Raw genomic sequence first — 19,428 nt, 5'->3', positions numbered from 1 at the left:
TTATGGTCAATATTGAAAACATTATTTAAAAAAAGAAGGAATGTGAAAGTGAACGTGCATGAAACATGTTTTTTTAAATTTTTTATCATGTATTCAAGTTTTGATTACTGATACTCTGCTCACTTGGCTACTTTGTAAACAGAAGACTACTGCTGTATGAAATTACAATGTTTATGATAAAGGCTTGAAAACAGGTAGGCCTATAGTGTCTAGGAAACGCAAATTGGCTAACAGGTTAGCTTTTATTTTGGATGTTATGACCGGAAGTCAGGCTACCATTTAACAAAAAATGAAATTGACAAACTGCAATATACAAAGATACATCTAACCATTAGCACACATAGATTCAAAATAATTTACACAATTGTTATATAATGAACATAAAGTGAGAATATTAAGGACAAATTACATAAAAATAAATAAAAAAACCGGAAAGCATATTCAGTCTGAGGATTCGGGGGGAAAAGGGGATGCCATTTAAACAATGAGGCTTTAATTGTGAAAGAGTAGCGGAAGTTTGTTATACTCATGCTTTTCTAGCTTGACCCGGTCATAGCTTCAGAGTTTAGCAACCCCACAATACTCATAAAGACTCATCGATATCAGCGCACCGGTAAATCCACGCTCCCACAGATTTCGTCAATTTGGTTGACAACCTGAAAACTTAAAATGTTTTATTTGTTTTATTAGAAGATTAAGAAGTTGCGCCTGCGCCGTGATACTACGTTTTTTTTTTTCTTCTTCTTCTTGCAGCTTGAGGTATGTCGCTTTCCTTGAAAATCAGCAGGCGCAGCAAAGAGCAGAGGCGCAGGCAAAGTGCACTATATCGGAGCAGTTCCCACGGACAAGACAAAACGACAGCCCAGGGCCGTGGATCATAGTGGGGCTCAAATCTGCTAACATGCAGCCATTCCTGCGGGTTCTGTAAACCGGACGAGTCGTTTTATGAGGAAGACGCTCTCTCCCGTAAATTCTGGACGATCTCTCACAGCCAGGTCCACGTATTGAGATGATCTATTTTTGTGATGGCGAAGGGTCTGATTCCACGGGCCTGGGTGAAAAAGTCTTTTTACTTCCAGGTAATATCGATGTTCGACAATTGCTCTGTAAAGCTGTTTGTTGTCGTTATACTACGGGATGTGTTTACATTGACTGTGAACCTGTTGTGTGTAGGCTATATGGGTCGTCATGGTGTCACATCGGACCCGGCAGCTGCATGGCAGCACCTCCTCGGGCTGCTCTGATGGGAATCGTAGGCCGTTTCAAAATACCTGAAGAATGTGACTGCTGATGAAATATTAAGTTGGCAGTCTTTCTGCTGATCCAGAATGGATAGACCGAGCACAGCACAGGCCTACCACTCAGAGTGTGTATATCATGTGAGGAGAAATTGGTAAGCCATGCAAAGACTTATAACCCAGGTCAGGGAGGGACTGATCTACAAGTCTACAGGGTTATTATGAGGATTACTTTGCGGAGTAAAACCCAGAACAGGTTTCTTTTCTTCCTCAGTCCATGTTCCAGATTTAAAGGGGTTCCAGGTTTTAGTTGTACTAGTCTTGTATTGCCAGCTCTATCTCCACAGTGCTGTGGAGTAAGGTCTGGCTACACAGATACATTCTGGGATAGGAGAACAAAAAAAATGCTCTGGGTTGTTTTAGTGGAACATTTGCAAATGAAGTTCAAACAATACAGTAAGGTGAGCTATTTGAATAAGCTGGATACATGGTTAAACGTAATTTACTCTTACCAGCGTACCACCGCGCGTGTACTTCGTCCACAGCGATCCCACCAACTGGTCCCGAAATGTCCCAGTTGGAGAATAAATGCAGTAAACATATTCTTTGTAAATCTTGAAAGTCATTCACTGAAAGAACCAAGCAGACCTGCCTTGTTGCACGATCCAATTTTATTTCAAAGTATGTTGTCGTTTCCCAAAGCGAGGGGAGTTTGAGAACAGCAACACGCGATGGACATCAGACAATTATCATTGATCCAGACTGTAGTTGTACTAAAGTTTTCTAGTTAACACGTTTCCCCCCACATGTATCAAACAACAACAACTGTACTGGACTGAACCATGCGGCCTCATAACCTGAACATTACACGACTCAAGTAGGACGCATGGCTTTTGAATTTCAAAGCTTTTTAGAAGTACCCGAGTTCAAAAGCCACATGAAAGCTAGTTTTCGGATTTTGTGAATTTCTGTCTTTTCTGCTGGGTCTCTTTTTGAAGCATTGCGGATCTTAAGGGCTGTAACCTTTGCCCTGTTTTTTTGAGACTCGTGTATTAGGAAATGGTCTGTTTCACTCTGGGATGGCATCAACCATTTTGTATGCAGTGGTCTGCTGGGGGCAGTGACACCTGTACTACAGACAGTCCTGAGGAGTTGTGTGGACTTCATAGGGGCAGTAGGAGAGAAAGGCATCATGGGCAACCCCTCCCAATCCATATATGAAACCCTGAGGACAGCTCAAGGGGGTAAGCTTCTCCTCACAACGCGTAGCTCCTATGGCGCCATTTTGATGCTAACAAGCACTCGCCCCCCGTTAGCATCCCATTGACTGCCATTCATTTTGACGTCACTTTGACAGTGAATAACTTTACATCTGAAGCGTTTAAAGACTCTATTTGGTCCATTGTTTATTTCTAAAGAAACACGACATTGTATAAAAGGCTCCATTACCTTGTATCTCACGTTATGGCTCCGCAGTAGACTTTTTGTAAAAATAGGCTAACGATTGTGTCATAACCACGGGACTTACTGTCACATAGTAGAGGAATTACCGTATAGTACAGGAGAAGCTCGCAGGCAGTTTTGACTTACATTAGCTGTTTAAGTTTAATTACTAATGTTAACTAGCATTTTAGTTAGCAATAATTAGCCTGTGTCCATGTTATCTCCTTACATATACCTACGCTCTCCGTCTCTGCAAGATTGGGAATGATTGAGATTTCTCTTGGCACAGCTACCAGAAGACTTACAACTTTCAGACACGTTGCTCACGTCACATCTACGTCGTCTCTCTCAGTTGGAGGCTGCGCAGTAACGCTCAGCCATCACCGGAAAAGCGCTTCTAATATCCTTCACTGGTCTCCGTCCAGAGGCAACGGGATCTGTTGGTCCATACATGTCTATGGGACAGCTACGGGCTGCTCCATCCACAGTATATGAAGATGATACTGCAGGTCTTTTGTCTCAGCTGTAGTGAGCAGACTGTAGGATGTCAATACTTCATGAGGGTTAACTCCCGGTAACTGTTGACAGCTGGTAACCCTACAGGTTTCACCACAGCCTTTGTTCTATGTGGACTTTGCACATTTAAGTCAACTGTAACAGTCTTCCTGCCTGCACTACTCATGACCAGCTCCCATTGATCGTCAGCATCTTGTACTATCTGCTGCCACCTTAACTGTGTTGCATTATAAGGACATGTTTGCCATTCCATTTAGCAGGGATAGGTTTTTTATATTTAACTTTATTCTCTTCTTTAAGTGTAATATTTCTATTCCTTTTTGTTATTGATTGGGTCATTTTACGTTTGCAGAACAGTTTTACAGTACGCTAGTGACTACAGTATAAAGCTTCAAAGATGAATCGATTTAATTGATTAGTTGTCAACTATTAAATTAATCGCCAACTATTTTGATATCGATGAATCGGTTTGAGTCCTTTTCTTTGGAAACAAAGTCAAAATTCTCTGATTATCTTTTTCTGAACTGAAACTCTTTGAGTTGTTGACAAAACGAGACATTTGAGGACATCATCTTGGGCTTTTTGGGAAACACTGATAGTAATTTTTCACCATTTTCTGACATTTTATCGAGCAAACAACTAATCCATTAATCCAGAAAATAATCATCAGATTAATCGACAATGAAAATAATTGTTAGTTGCTGCAGCCCTTCTACAGTACATGATAGATAGATAGATACACACACACACACACACACACACACACACACACACACACTAGATAGATTCTTTATTTGGAGAGGAATTCACAATGTATCACTATATCATGCTTTGTATTACGCATAGTATTCAACAGCTTTTTTGACACTTCAATCCCCTGCGTGGGATCAATTAATTATATCTAATGTTATCTTAGCTAAGACAAACATATTAGGCTCCAAGGAGGAGGAGGAGACAGTGTAGAGGACCACAGGGAGTTTGTTGCTCCGGTTTTACGTCTTTAACGCTGAGGCTTCATCATGTGTTGCACAGACATGCAGAGACACCCCTCCACACAGTGAGTTCTATATACCGTATTGTCTGTGTGGATTTCATCCGCATACGTTTTCTACGTATAGCACCTGCATGCATACCAAAGGAGATCTGATAGTGGTGTGTAGATGACTTGTACTCCCCTGATGACTCATGTCCTCTCCCTGGAGGCCCACTATCTGTTTGTTCATCTCTTCAGGACACTCGCTCGGCAGAGGAGACTACAGATCTAATATGAAGCTGCTGTTAAAGCTCTTAACGGCCTGCTGCTGCCAATGTGCAGTTTGGTAAAATGCACCAAAGGGAATGGGAGGAAGGAAGATTCTGGTTTTTCTGTATCCTCCCTGTGTAAGTCTGTAGCTCAATATGGTGATGTGTTGCATATTTTGTGTGAACAAATTCTATGATAAAGCCCCGCAGCTCATTAGGGTTTTTATCAAGTTCAAAACACACAAAGAAGCCGTATGCCTTAATCTTAAAAGAATTGATCAAGGTATAGACCGTCTGTGTGTTTGTGAGTGTGGATTTCATTTGTGCTGCACTTTGGATGGACACAAAACAGAAAAACAGATCTTTTGTCCAGGCCAGAGCTGTTTACCAAGTGCAGTAATCGCAGCACATCAAAGATTGGGGGGGGGGAGAAAAAAAGAAGAAAGAAAATAGGCTGTTGCTTGGTCCCTGTCTCACTGGGTGCATATTTTGTTAGGATTTGGAAACTGTGCTGAAGCTGAATTGAGAGGAACAGCACGCTGCCAAAATATACACAACCTAAGCTGTTCCTGCCATGTGATCAGAGTGAGAATCAGAATCACTTCATCCTCCCAGGTGCACTTACAGCCCTGCAGGAAAAACTCACTGCCGTTTTGTTTTAGTCAAAGTCACATACTGTGTCTCACATAGCAAATCTGACCTAAATTCTTTTCCACTGCGCTTTCCAACAACTTACTTTTTCTTCTTTTTACTTTCTCGCATTGCAGTAGTCATTAACTGCCAGGGGTGGAAGTAACGAATAACATTTACTCCCGTTGCTGTAACAATTGTGTAGTACTTTTTTATAAAAATCGGTAATTTTACTGTTACTTACTGACAGTAAAACTGACTAAATACTGTTGTATTTTTTTTATCACAAGTATTGTACTTTGCAACATTTCAAGTCACATCCGTTACTAATTTAAAAACAAAATTCACATTCAGTTTTGAGAATGGAACAGAAGACAAGTCAAACAGAGAATCTGCAGCTGAGAAGAAGCTGCAGGTGTGTCTGCGTCTGCCGGTGTGTCTGCGTCTGCCAGTGTGTCTGCGTCTGCAGGTGTCTGCGTCTGCAGGTGTGTCTGCGTCTGCAGCTGTGTCTGCGTCTGCAGGTGTGTCTGCGTCTGCAGGTGTGTCTGCGTGCTGCAGTGTGTCTGTCATGCGTCTGCAGGTTTGTCTGCGTCTGCCGGTGTGTCTGCGTATGAAGGTGTCTGCGTCTGCAGGTGTGTCTGCGTCTGCAGCTATGTCTGCAGGTGTGTGCGTCTGCAGGTGTGTCTGCGTCTGCAGCTGTGTCTGCAGGTGTGTCTGCGTCTGCAGCTGTGTCTGCAGGTGTGTGCGTCTGCAGGTGTGTCTGCGTCTGCAGGTGTGTCTGCAGGTTTGTCTGCGTCTGCCGGTGTGTCTGCGTCTGAAGGTGTCTGCGTCTGCAGGTGTGTCTGCGTCTGCAGCTATGTCTGCAGGTGTGTGCGTCTGCAGGTGTGTCTGCGGCTGCAGGAGGGCACAGCTCGGTAGAGGTGACGCTCAGGAAGAGATACATAAAGTCAGCCGTCAGCGGGTGCTGAGAAGGGCGTGGAACGACGGTCGCACCCGGGCCGGGCCTAGTATTTAGTAAAATCATTGAATGCAGCTCTTATGTATGTATGTATATCTTGTTTTGTTCTTTTCAATTGGGTTGATCTTGTTCTATAAATCCTGAGGATTTTAATTATCACCTATACAGTTTTTTTTTTTTCGGTTACACTTTACTTGAAGGTATCTACATAAGAGTGACATGACACTGTCATGAACGTGTCCTAAACATAAACAAGTCATAAACGTTTATGACATAATGCTTCTTTTAGTTAAGTGTCATTCAGTTTTTTGTCATGACAAGTTATGGTTAGGGTTAGGGTGCATGTGTCATGAGTTCATGACAGTGTCATGTCACTCTTATGTAGATACCTTCAACTAAAGTGCTACTGTTTTTTCTTTAGGATTGAAGAATTCTGTTTATATCACTGCATCACTGTAATAAAGACACTGACTGCATTAACTTGCACAATGTCCAAGAAACAACAGCACCTCTGTCCAAAGGGGCATTGTGGGACATGTGATGTGTGGATCCTGTGATATGTGATGTGTGGATCATGTGACACAGGCGGTAATCAGATTTAATGTTAAGCGCCATAACCAGAATGGCACGTGACGCTGGAACAACTGGATCTGCACCTTTTTAAACCATTTCCAGCTTAATGAGCGATTGTTGCCCATGGTGACTGATCAGCCAGCCAGCACCTTGTTATGGGACACCCCCATGCTGTCACCATGGTAACCTTTTTATGTGATCATCAGGTTTGATTAGGGAGTGCAACTGTCTGGCTTGAATCGACATTTCTTTTGACATTCCTTTGCCAGGTTCTGTTCAAGGTTTCATCCTGTCAAGAGGACGCTTTTCTTCGCCACCACCGCACGAAGTGCAACTGCTCCTGGAGGAATTGTTGCATCTTTGTAAATTATAGTGTGGTCTAGACCAGAGTCTTACCACTTGCCCATTTAAACAACTCACGGACCACCTGACTGCCAAAAATCTCCCCAAAAAACAATAGGCCTCCCACTTCAACAGTATATTACAAATTACAGCCAAATGAAATGACAGTTTTACAAATAGCGGACTCACTCATTGTGTCAGTTGCCATCTCAATGGGAAGAATGGTGCTGCTTATGCTGAGAATGCAGTAAACATAAACCCTATTTATCCTTATTCTTTTAAATGTCACCTGTGATCGGTCGTGACGTAAATCGGAGGCAGTGTCGCTAAAGACGGTCGGCTTCATTACTGAAGTCCGACAACAATACATTCAAACAATTATGTTTAAATTTACATACGAGTTTATTTAATATTGAAAACAACACATCTATGCTCCTCACTACTATGCTTTGGAGTCGCTCGCAGAGAGTTTGAATTTTAAATGAAAATATATATATATATATATATATTTGTGTGTATATGTATGATAGATATATATATATATATATATATATATATATATATATATATATATATATATATATATATATATATATAGGTATATTTTCAGGCTCTGGATCGATCTTAGAGTTTCCGTTTCTGCTCGCCCTCATAGGCTCGGATCTCCTTTGTGCGGGTGAAGTACCTGTTCCTTACGTGGCTGACTGTGCTGGTGGGGAGCTGGGTGCTCTATGTGCAATACTCGGCCTACACAGAGCTGTGCAGAGGACACGAGTGCAAGAACGCCATTGTGAGTAATGGCTTTGTTTGTTCTGATCCTGTGAATGATTTTTGTAATGGACCTTTTATATTTTGTAATCACCACTGCATAAGAAACGCCTAGCCTACAAATGCATCAACCTCGGTAACGTGTTGGAAACACTTGTGTTCTTTGTTTTTAGATGTGGAAAAGTAATGTTCCTGCTTTCTGATTATCAAACACGCAGAATGCTGAGCATTAAATCGCACTGTTCTGCATTTTCTTTCTCCAAGTGTGATAAATACAGGAAAGGAATCATCGATGGCTCTGCCTGCAGCAGTCTGTGTGACAAAGACACACTCTACATGAGCAGGTGTCTGTCAACACTGCCAAACAACCAGGTAGGAAACTAATTTCTGTTGAAGTTGTGACTTTACTACTCGCAATGTTCCGCCTGTTGACTTTGTTTGTTTACTGTTCTGCTTGTCAGGTGTACACGGGAAGCTGGGGAGACCACGATGGGATCATCCGCTGTAAGTTGGGGGAGGTCGTGCACTACGAGCTGGGCGAGGAGCCGGAGCCACGGAGGGAAGCCCCCGTGTTCGACAAGCCCACCAGAGGCACATCAGTGGAGAAGTTCAGAGAGATGGTCTTTAATCACCTCAAGGTAAAGGACTTTGAGTCAGAGAGGTTCATATAGAACCACGTATCTTAGGGCGCTTTCACACCTGCCTCGTTTAGTTCGGTTGAATCGCACTGGAGTTCGTTTGTCCCGCTGGTGCAGTTCGTCAGGGCAGGTGAGAACGCGGCATTTGCACTCGGGTGCGCACCAAAAGCGGACCAAACAAGCGTACCGAGACCTGCTCGAAGAGGTGGTCTCGGTACGCTTTCAATCCAACTCTGGAGCAGTTCGTTTGTGGTGAGAACGTGATCCGTACTCGAACCGCGCCAACTGTTACATACTCCGCAAGTCTGAACTAATGTCTCCTGTAGTCAGGTGTGCTTAGCAATCTTCGATGCAGCAGAGCAGCAAACTGTAGCAGCTTGCAGTGTTTCTATCACAGAAATAGACGGCGGTAAAGCTTGCTTGATGGGAGGAAAACGTGCTCTGGTTTAATGGCATTTCTTTAAACCAATCAGAATCGTCATGGGCGGTCCTATACTCCGCGCGGAGCTGCTGCAAAATAGTCGTGCGAAAGAAAACTCAGATTGGACAGATAGTCTAGCTAGCTGTGTCAATTTACCCTGCAGAGATCTGAGGAGCAGTTAACCATAGTCCTCAGAAATCCACCGGAGTTTAGAACGCCAACACAAAGGAAAGGAAGGAAACGGAAAATGCATGCATCCGGCGGAATTTCCTGCAGCACCGGAGCAATCCCGGAAGTGGAACGCTAAGGATATACACTACCTAGATGGTAACATTAATCCCCCTGTCTCACTCTCCCTAAGTGTTGTGTGGTATATTTAAGTTGCAGCGCTGCGTTGCCGATGTGTGGAGAAGGAACTTCGTTGACACTGTTCTTGATTATAAAAAGGTTTATTACATCAAAGATTCCAGCATCAATTTACAAGCTTCTGCAGGAGCTCGGAGAGACGACCAACCCAATCTTCAAATATTGTCGCTCTGAAGTTCTGCGGCTATCTCATTGTATATATTCTGTGCATTTAGTGGGGGTGTGAGTATATGCTTGGAGTAGGGAACTGACCATTTAAGGCCCCATACATGGTATAGCTCCAACAAAATATCTTCTGTCTTAGGGGGCCCCTTCTAATGTTAACAGTTTCCAAATGTTTCAGCAACAGTAGGATAAAGTTCATAGGAATTCCCTTATATGGCAAACCTTAAGTCAAAGTTGTAAATCTTCAGATACCACAGTTGCATTCAACGTAGGGCTGAGCAATATATCGATAATATCTCGACATTGAGATATGAGACTAGATATCGTCTTACTTTTTTTTTTTTTTTCATATCGCTCTGCTCTAATTCAACGTGAGAACTCGCCGGTATGAGTGTATGTCTTTCTTAGTTCCAGAGGGGTTGCGCTGTGTTAAACTGACTCACCCAGAATCTGCATGGTTTCGCGTCTGAAGATGGCTGCTTGCTCCGGTGAACACGACGTAGCTTCGGGTCCATTTCGGCGTCCTCTTCCTTGTTGTTGTAGTTCAGGTTTTAAAGGTGTATTTACAAAAGTTTGTTATGTGGGAAAACAAGAATAGTTTTACTACCTTCAGTAGTGTTGACTGTGTAGAAGCGTCTGGTTTGCCACTGCTTCCAGCCAGAAACAATCTCCTCAAATCATTTCTGACACACCTACAAATCGGCATCACACAAACACCCCCCCACGTCAGTATTTTCCCTATCAGCTCACTACTCAAAAGACACTAAAGTGATTGCATAACACCTAGAACAAACCTCTTCAAGTCTCTGTCCCTATCCTTCCATCAGTCCAAGCTTGGAGAGCAGGCTAACCTCGCCAGCCTCGTCAGCCAGATCCTCTCTGTCGCCGATGGCAATAAAGATGGACGGGTGTCGCTGCCAGAAGCTCGCTCTACATGGGCCCTCCTGCAGATGGATGAGGTAAAATAGCAAGCCGCTGAATAAGAAAAAGATCAATCTGTTATCTGTGACACAAAATGTTGTTTTTGTATGTGATGTCTCAGTGTAGAAAAGCAACATGAAATCCCTCCAGCTCTTTGGTGAGACAGATTTATGTTTTTTTTAGGTGTTGCTGGGTCTGCTGCTCCAGGACCGTGGACACACTCCTCGTCTCCTCGGCTACTGCGGAGACTTGTACATGACGGAGCGCGTCCCCTACGGGCCCCTGTATGGTTTGTCTCTACCCTGGCCGCTGGTTTCCTGGGTACCCAACGGCGTGCAGCGCACTATGGACCAGTGGTTCACCCCCTCGTGGCCTCGCAAAGCGAAGATCTCCATGGGCCTCCTGGAGCTGGTGGAGGACATCTTCCACGGCACCTACGGCAGCTTTCTGATCTGCGACCTCGCCGCGGAGCACTTTGGTTACACCGACCGCCATGAGCTCCGTCTGACTAATGCCCGAGCGGTGGTTCCAGAGGACGAGTTCAGACGCACCATGCGGGTGCTGAAGTGTGAGACGGATGCTGACTGTGTGTACGGGGTGGACTGCCAGACGTCCTGTGACATGTCAGAGAAACGCTGCAGGGAGGAGCCAGTTCAGCCAAATTTGGCAAAGGCATGCAGCACTCTAAAGGACTACCTCCTGCGCGGGGCACCGTCAGGGCTGAGAGAGGAGCTGGAGAGGCAGTTGTACGCCTGCATGGCTCTCAAGGGTAACGCTGGGCAGATGAACATGGAGCACTCACTTATTCTCAACAACCTGAAAGCTCTGCTGTGGAGACAGATCTCACACACCAAGGACTCGTGACGAGGAAGTCCTTTTGAAATCTTGTTCCTCAAATGGAGCAGAGTATTTAAGATGCTGTGATTTAGGAATAGCCAATTTAACGAAATAGTTTTCATCAACTCTTAACGCTTATGAATGGTTAGACTGATGGAGACTTTACCTCCTCTATCCAGGTTTCCGAAGTTTGGGGCCTGGAAAACACGTCTGAGTACTTTGAAACGTAAGACTAAAATAAACTGAATGATTGCATGTTGCCAACATCAAGTCACACTTAAAAAAAAAGTTCATGCAGCCACATTGTATTGTATTGTTCACCACAGTGGAATGTTTCGGGGGCACTGCAGGAAAAACAGACTCGTAAACAGATTTTACTGTTAGTCTCAAGAGCTGAGAGACCAAATCGCTGTTTTTGCCTCAAAATCGTGCAGGTATGTATGGGCTGACATGTTTAGGAATACAAGGATTGAAAAATCAATTGAGTGTTTGTATAAAGCTAAAGTTGAAAGCGTAATTTCAAGATAGGCTCCTCAGTTTTGGTAAGGTTGCTACTGAGCACCATGACAATCAGGGAGTGTACATTTAAAGAATAAGGCTGGTGATATTCTATATTTTTGTTTCTAGCAAATCCTGTGAAAAGACCAAAACCAAAGTTCATTTTTTTTTTAGTACTTAGTAGTATTTTTTAGTTTATCTGATTTTTACTACACTGTCTGTTGCACTCAGCCCCAAGCCAATTGGTGCCTACTGAGGGTATAAATCTTTGAAAACATGTCACAAAAATAAATGTTTTTTTATTTTATTTTTTTATAATTTGCTAAAACAGCTGGGACCCGTAGTTATAGCAAAGGTTACTCAAACAGAAGTAAATGGTGCAGACTACTTTCAGCTGCAAATTAATACACATTTGGTGCACTAGTGAGTATTTACAGCAGCAGGACAGTGTATGTGGCATCAACTCCAAATAAACTACAGTGCCCATGTTCATCATAATGGTCACCCAGTGCAACAGTAAGAAATAAACCGTGGTCATGTTCCAAAGTTTCTTTTTTACTTTAGTAGTATGTACTCCAGCTGCCGTTACAAAGTATGTACTGTTGCACGCAGTATGCATACAATTGGAACATACTACTTCATAACGTTGCACCTTGAACTTTGACCCTCTTGCTCATATATGCTGCGCAGAGGATTGTGGGTCTAAACAGCCAGAAAAGCATGTTGGTATGCATACAGCAAAATCTAACTGGCTGTAGTAGGACATCCTGGTATTTTTGGCATAATGCATTTGATATACTATTATATTGGGACATACTAAATCTTTTTTCTAAATCTACTAAATAGCATGGTCTTATGGGTATTGGAACAAAGGGCAAATTGGGCTTTACAGGCAGAACAGAATGATGAATTAATTCCTGGTTTGCGTCTTTTCACTTTACAATAATTAAAATATCACGAGACTTAAACTTTCAACACATAGCCTGCATATTAGTGATAAATTAAAAGGAAAAACTTGAATAAAATTAAACATACAGGATCCAGAGACTTGGAGAATCTGTGCCAAGGAGCATTGCTTTTCCTGTCACTCGTCTACAGAGTTAAGTGAGGCAGTTGATTCTCAGTCAGTATTCCACAGGGATCCTCCTGTACGTCAGTGTACCTGACTCGCTGAACATTTTCCACCTGTAACGCTAGTGATATCGTCAATGCTGCATTGATGACACGCGGAATATTGATGTCTTCGATTTGTGAATGTTAACTTGTATTTCTCACTGAAAAGATCAGTTGTGGTAATGTGCTGTATCAATATATTTTTGGATTTTATCTCAGTGCCATAGACATCATGCTGAAATCATTTATGAATGTTTACCACCGGTGAAGGTGGAGATCTTTATCAACTCTTGCGGCCACATTTGAACGCTATATACACACACACACGCTGCATTTGAATGCTGTATATAAAGAGTATTTTCCATGATCCCGTCAAGACATTTTATGTTGTGAAGTTGCTGTGACTGAGTTGACAACCGGACTTGTTAATCACTTTAAATGCATTTCAGAACAGATGTGATCTGTAGAGTATGTCAAGCTTGTGGTCAATGCTGTTTTGAATTTTGTAAATGTAAAAAAAACAAAAACAGTTTACTTATTGAAGAGACCAGCATGATTTTTGCACAATTAAATAACATACCACTTCACTGTAATCTGTTTAAATCTGTTCAGGTCCGTTGTACACTACACCACACTGGCATCATCATTCTTCAGTCATTCATGTGGATTCAAGATAATCACCATTCAAAGAACATACAACTCTTTCCAAAAAAGCATTGGAGGAGAGACAAAAGCTTGAGTTTGTAATAAATTTATTTGTCTGTGATGTGTGTTGTGTTTTTGCAGCGGAGCTCCTAACCGTCCCCTTCTTCTTGTTCTTGTGCTCGTAAGAAGCTGGCCTTTTTCTGGGCGACGCGATCCTTCCTCTGTGCCAGAGATAACTTGGCGCGATTCCACCTGCCCGGAAAGAATCGTAACAACGGCTCCATTAACATTCAGCACAGCAGAGGGAAATGTTTGTCCGCTTAGCTCTGGGATCTTCCCAGTACAGCTATTCAATACTTAAGACGGGGAGCTTGCTTTAAATACAGTCAGTTATTTTCCCAGGGTATCAATAATGTCACGTGGGTATTTTAAGTGTTACATAGTCACAATTTGTGTATGTTGTGTTGCATCATCACCAATGCTGGCTCAAAATGGGAAATGCAATCATGACATTGAAATAAGCACCCACCTCTTCTTCTTGACGTCTTTTGTGGCTCTCTTTTCGTGGGCGGGGTTTGCTCTGATGCTGGCGTGTGCTTTTTTGTACATGTCTTCGACCTGTAAGAACAAAAACGACAGACACGTTAATGCATCACATCTTGTAGGACTGTATTGGCAAGAATCTGGCAATACGCATCACGATTCAATATATTTTGATACTGTGCGTAAGGCGATATATTGGGATTTTTTTTAAAGTATAATTTTAGAAAAACTAATATTTAAAAAAAGAAAGAAAAAGGACATGATGTGCATAAAAGTCAAAGTTTACTTTAGGTAAATAATTCAGTACACAGAATATCAAACTGCCAGTTTGGGATTGTGGTTCACAGGTTCTTAGTGAGCTAATGTGTGTATGCTAAATTAGGCCAAAGTTCAGTCATAGCTACGTTGTTAGCTTCTAGAAAAAAAGTCAGGCTCTGCCAGGCGAGGACGCTAGTGGTGCGTCCCAGCATAGCCATCTAGTGGTAGGGGGTTTAAACATAAACCGATCGCGATACTCAAGTGTATCGATTTTTTTCTTACACCCCTAACATCTAGGGCATTTCACTCTGTGCATGGTGATTCGTCTTGCTTCTCTCAGCCCCGTCTTGAAAGGACAGTAAACATCAGCTAATGCAAATGAAGGACCAACTACATTTTGCTCAGCGTGCTTTGTATCATCATCAAGAAGCAGAGAACCAGCAAACACAGCAGTGAAATCACTGACAAACTAAACCATTGTAGTAAGGCTCATGTAAATAGGCACAAATGATGCAGCTGCAGAGGAGACAACATTTGAGCACTGGGCTTCAGGGTGGTTTGTGGACAGTTCAGTGTGGGTCCATAGACGTTACCTTTACTGTTGCAATTGTCTTGTACATACTAAGATAGTATGAGAGACACCAACATATTACATGCACACGCAGGCTGACCGGCTATCAAAACAAAGAAGCTCAGAGAGAAAACACTCACACTCTGCTCAGGCCGCCATTAATCATCTACATCTTTACATAGCAAATGGTTGTTTATTGCAATTTTAATGTTTTGAATATCGAGTACAGCCCCTTTGAACTTGGTCATTAAAGAATTCTGATGAAAAGATGTACTGAGCAACAATTTACAATTTCAAAATTAACTTGTCAGTGCACTCTGGTGGACAAATAATGTAATGAAGGCCCGGCTTGTAATTACCTCAAACATACTGTAGGCGTTCATGTACTGCAATTTCTACCTTATTGCGCAAACTATCGGCCAATATCGATATATCTGTAATTAACCAATATCGGTCAGCCATAAAAACGCATTCGGCTCCATTTTCCATGACTTCCAGTTAACCGTGCTGTAAATATTTCTCCTGTCAATGCATGTCCATGTCCTGAATACAAGTACCAAGAACCAATCACTTTTATATTACAATCAATTACTTGACACAGAGTGATATGCATCAAATGCAAAACATGAATCCATGACTCCCGTTTTACCATTACCTCCTGTCACTGAACTCTCTCCCACTGCTAAAGAGGACGTGTATCACAGGACTCCCAAAGGATGGTTGAACTGAAGTGCAGCAATTTCATGCATGACATTGGCATATCATTTTATATTACGCAAATCTGGCCGAAAGAACGGACGCTGAGGTTGCGCGTGCAACTACGGCCAGAGATGCTTTAGTGCAGCGTCAACGTGTCGCGTGGCGTCTTTGTTCGTACCGTGTCTGGCGTGACTCCGTTCTTGATGAAGCGAGAGAACTGTTTCTTGTAGGCGTCCTCGTCCTCCTCCATCAGGTAGGACATGTAGTCGGCCACGTTCATGCCCATGATGTGTTTCCGATGCACCTCTGCGTTGAACTCTTTACTCTCTGTGTCGTAACCGGGGAAACGCTTTAGGCTAGGAACAAGGAAGAGCAGAAATCACATTTAGGATTAGTGACGGAGTCAATTCAGCATCTCCAAACACGAACTCTCAGCTGACTAACAACGTTTTTGCACGTTTCTAATGTTTTTTTTTGGTTCTTCAAAATAATTGTGGTATATTGTAATTATAGTCATCCTTCCTACAGTGCTCTGCTAAAACAGTCACACTGAGACAATGACGTGATGTTTGCTTTGGTTCGTCTTGCTTCTCTCAGCCCCGTCTTGAAAGGACAGTAAACATCAGCTAATGCAAATGAAGGACCAACTACATTTTGCTCAGCGTGCTTTGTATCATCATCAAGAAGCAGAGAAGAACCAGTAACCACAAACCGGACCAGTCTGTCATCACCCCCACACAGTGCAAAAATTATGATTGGCTTTATGCAAGAGGAAAAATGTCTGAAGGAAAAACAAAAACACACCTAATATCGCCTAAGTGAGTTGTATTGGTGCAATCATAACGTGCTTAATTTGTAAGTAAAACTCAAACACATTTTGGTTGTTGTAGAACTTTGAATCCTAACTGGAAACCACACATCTGGTGCAGAGGTGAAGTAGCAAAAAAAAAAAAAAAAAGGACTAAATAAATGAAATGCTGCAGTGTGAATAGGTGCCATTCTCATATCATACTGACCTGTGAGGAATGGCCAGGCCTCCGTCGACTGCCCCCTTCAGCGCTCCAAAAACCTTGTTCCCTGTGGTGGTTCTGGCCAGACCTGCATCCAGGTAACAGGTAAAGGCACCGGGCTGTCCGTCAACGCTTTCCACGTTGAACTCATCTCCCGTCACCTCCACCTGACCCTCGTACACCTGGTCCATGCCAAACTTGTGCAGCAGCTAAGAAGAGGAAGGTTCAAAAGAGGATATGAGAAAACGGTTACAGCAGCAAACACACAATGATCACACTCTTACTAATTTTAAAATATGATACAATAGCCTGAAGCACAAAGTCAGCACAATTCTCACCGTCCTCTTCATGTGCTGACACCAGCAACTTTCTGTGTGTGTGTGTGTGGGGGTCTTACCCGGCGAGCCAGCAGCAGCCCGGTGCAGTAGGCCGCAGCATAGTTAGTAAGGCCTACAGTGATGCCATATTTGGGAAGTTCGTGAGAGTAAGAAGCACACACAATATGGTCTCCTTCAATCTTTGCATAAGCAATCTGGACAAGAAAGAGAGAATGGCGAGTCATGTTATTTTCAATATGTGACCACGTGAGTTTCCCAGGTTCTCCCAGTCACTGACCTGGCAGCAGATGTCCCTGTTGGAGAACCTGACGATCATGCGGTACTTGGGCGTGTTGTACTTGTTCTTGTCCTGCACAACCAGGCGCTTGCGGGCAAAGAAGTCCGTTTTTCCCTCTGTACGTTAGACATAACAAGAGCCAATAATTACTTAAGTACTATTTTAATAATACAAAAATGGCTACGATGCATAATAATACATGCCGTAGAGCTGTTGTGTAGAGAATATTGTCTAACCTCTTCTTCTCCTGAATTTGACTTCATATCTCTTGAAGTAGGCCTTGTTCTTCACCACTTTGACGAAACCCTAAGAAGGGAAAGCATAGTCATGTTGTTACCATGCTGGCTGTAACCTGAAGCGTGGCATACATACCACAACAAAAGTCAGCTATTTTAAACTTCACTGTGTTGACAATGCCATATAAAAGCACTTAGATAGGTTATTAAAAGCTTGGTGTGAGTGTTCTGAAATGTAACGTTAAGTTAGCTGAGGTTTCGTCAGCCATTGAAGCGCCACGCTGGAGCACAGCAGCTCGCCGGCACAGTGCGACCGAACAACCGCGATCATCCAACATCTGACACCCCAACCGCTGGAAACACTTTTCTACCATCTAACACATCTCTACACACCCAGACTGTCTGCACTGCATGTATATCGCTATTGTTTACTCACCATTTTAAGCGGATTTTGCTCGCCTTCCTCTTGGACTCAAATGTGTCTTTTTGTGGCGGAAGTTGACTTGGCTACTTTTTCCTCACGAATGGGGCGTCTGTTGAGCAGGAAGCGCCCCCTGCTGCCCCGGTGGACAACACGCATGAACCGACAGGGGGCAGCAGCGACACGGCCACAGCAGGGGTTCACTCTTTTTCTGCACAGTGATTTAGTTTGTATCTTTAGTGTATGTTACACAAAAACGATGTAAATATGTTTTCCCCTTCTGTATTTCTGGAGCTGAATTCTCTTATAATACTAGTCCTACGAATAGACCTTTTTTCACAGCAGACATGTTGACATGTCATAGTAGGAAAAGCACAGGTGTATTCAAAACCATTAATGATGGCTGCATTCCACTTAGGAGAGGCCCTGGTAGTGTGCATGCTGACTCACTGAAATAGCTCACTGGGACACTTGATGGAATTGAGCCATCGTTAAGGTTATCAGCTTCAGCTGTGCTTTTCCTACTGTGACAAGTCAAAATGTCTGCTGTGAAAAAGGTCCATAGTCCGTTGTTTTTAGTTAAATAATGATCCCAATGCTTTATTAATAGAGCACTTTTTTTTTTTTTATTGTTTTTTTTTTAACGAGAAAGTGCTTTACAAAACAAAAAATAGATAAGAGAAGACAATTTCACAAATATTGAAATGCATTTAAAAGAAGGAAAGAGGTAAAATTATGAACAACTTAAATGAAATAATAAAAAGGACAAGAAGACGAACAGTAAATTCTCATTATTATAACCACTTCCATTTGAATTGTATCAACCAGTTAGTTTGGGTCGAGCTCATGAATATATGAATCCCAAAACCAACCGGCTATTGCAGGGACGAAAAGAGAACGATTAAGCAATTGAAATGGTTTAATGATGAGCTTCAATATGTCTGACGTGTACTATGATGAGGCCTGTTTGCTTTCAGACAACCTGACACTCTGTGATAGTTTCTGAGGCAAGCTCTGTTTATGTATCATCCTTCTGTGTTGTGAAATAGAGCTTCTTGACAAACTGAAAACGATTACGGCTGGAAAGGTCAAAGGGATGATATCGCTGAAGCTTGGGTGGATTTTAAATCCAGAGAGGTCACAATATTTCACCACTGAATCAGGGGACAGATTTTTGTCTGAGCAAGCTGCCCACCTACGTACAAAACGTTTCCTCATAGATTGTTTACTGTTTCCTAGGTCAAACATACAAATCAAAATTTTTAAGCCAACATGGCGTTGAAACCTTTGGGTGCTATAAGAAAAAAATGAAAACATTTACACTTCTGTAACAAGTGGGATAGAAAGCTCCAAAACAGCTCCTAAAGGTTGGTTAAAATGTTCAGCATACAATTTAAAAAAAATATCTTTATAGTTTTTTTCTTCTACAGATAATCCTGTGTGAATGCAAAATTGTGACTAAAAAGTAATTTTTGTCAGTGACATGAGTAACAAAAACAATAAAAGTAACATGCTTCTTACACTGTGGATCCACCTATTTCCAAACACCGGAATGGCGTTGCTGCTGATCCACCCATTGAACTCTGCTGTGATTAATATGAGTGGTGTCATTCAAAGGGCTCAGCATTACTCATCAGGTCCCAGTGGTCATGCACATGGACAGGAGTGTATCTAGATGCAGGACTGCACAGATAACAGTCCTGATATCAGGAACAGACTAAGGGAATTTCCAAAAACTCAACATCTGACACAAGAAGCAAC

At 42.5% G+C, this 19,428-nt stretch overlaps 2 protein-coding genes across 3 annotated transcripts; one reads left to right on the top strand and one right to left on the bottom strand.

The window, feature by feature from the left end:
* Positions 1–547: 547 nt before the first annotated feature.
* Positions 548–13,196, top strand: dipk1aa (divergent protein kinase domain 1Aa). 2 transcript variants are annotated; one of them, XM_078263449.1, is made up of 7 exons: positions 548–613; positions 754–1,079; positions 7,598–7,732; positions 7,975–8,082; positions 8,172–8,348; positions 10,128–10,259; positions 10,405–13,196. In XM_078263449.1, exons 2-7 carry the CDS (start codon positions 1,026–1,028, stop codon positions 11,083–11,085), a joined length of 1,287 nt encoding a protein of 428 aa, XP_078119575.1. In that variant the 5' UTR covers positions 548–613; positions 754–1,025; the 3' UTR covers positions 11,086–13,196. The 2 variants fall into 2 exon arrangements, with proteins under 2 accessions (XP_078119575.1, XP_078119574.1); XM_078263448.1 differs by having other exon boundaries at positions 552–1,079.
* A 208-nt stretch (positions 13,197–13,404) lies between these two features.
* Positions 13,405–17,792, bottom strand: rpl5a (ribosomal protein L5a). Its single transcript, XM_078263450.1, has 8 exons — positions 17,683–17,792; positions 17,247–17,316; positions 17,011–17,126; positions 16,793–16,927; positions 16,402–16,604; positions 15,564–15,741; positions 13,844–13,932; positions 13,405–13,566 (listed from the first exon to the last, which is right to left on the bottom strand). Exons 1-8 carry the CDS (start codon positions 17,683–17,685, stop codon positions 13,464–13,466), a joined length of 897 nt encoding a protein of 298 aa, XP_078119576.1. The 5' UTR covers positions 17,686–17,792; the 3' UTR covers positions 13,405–13,463.
* Between the last annotated feature and the right edge of the window lie 1,636 nt (positions 17,793–19,428).

The sequence above is a fragment of the Sander vitreus genome, chromosome 12, assembly GCF_031162955.1.
Source record: "Sander vitreus isolate 19-12246 chromosome 12, sanVit1, whole genome shotgun sequence".
NCBI classification, from domain to species: domain Eukaryota; kingdom Metazoa; phylum Chordata; class Actinopteri; order Perciformes; family Percidae; genus Sander; species Sander vitreus.
Note: the sequence above shows the minus strand (reverse complement) of the source record. Positions and strands in the feature narration are given on the sequence as shown.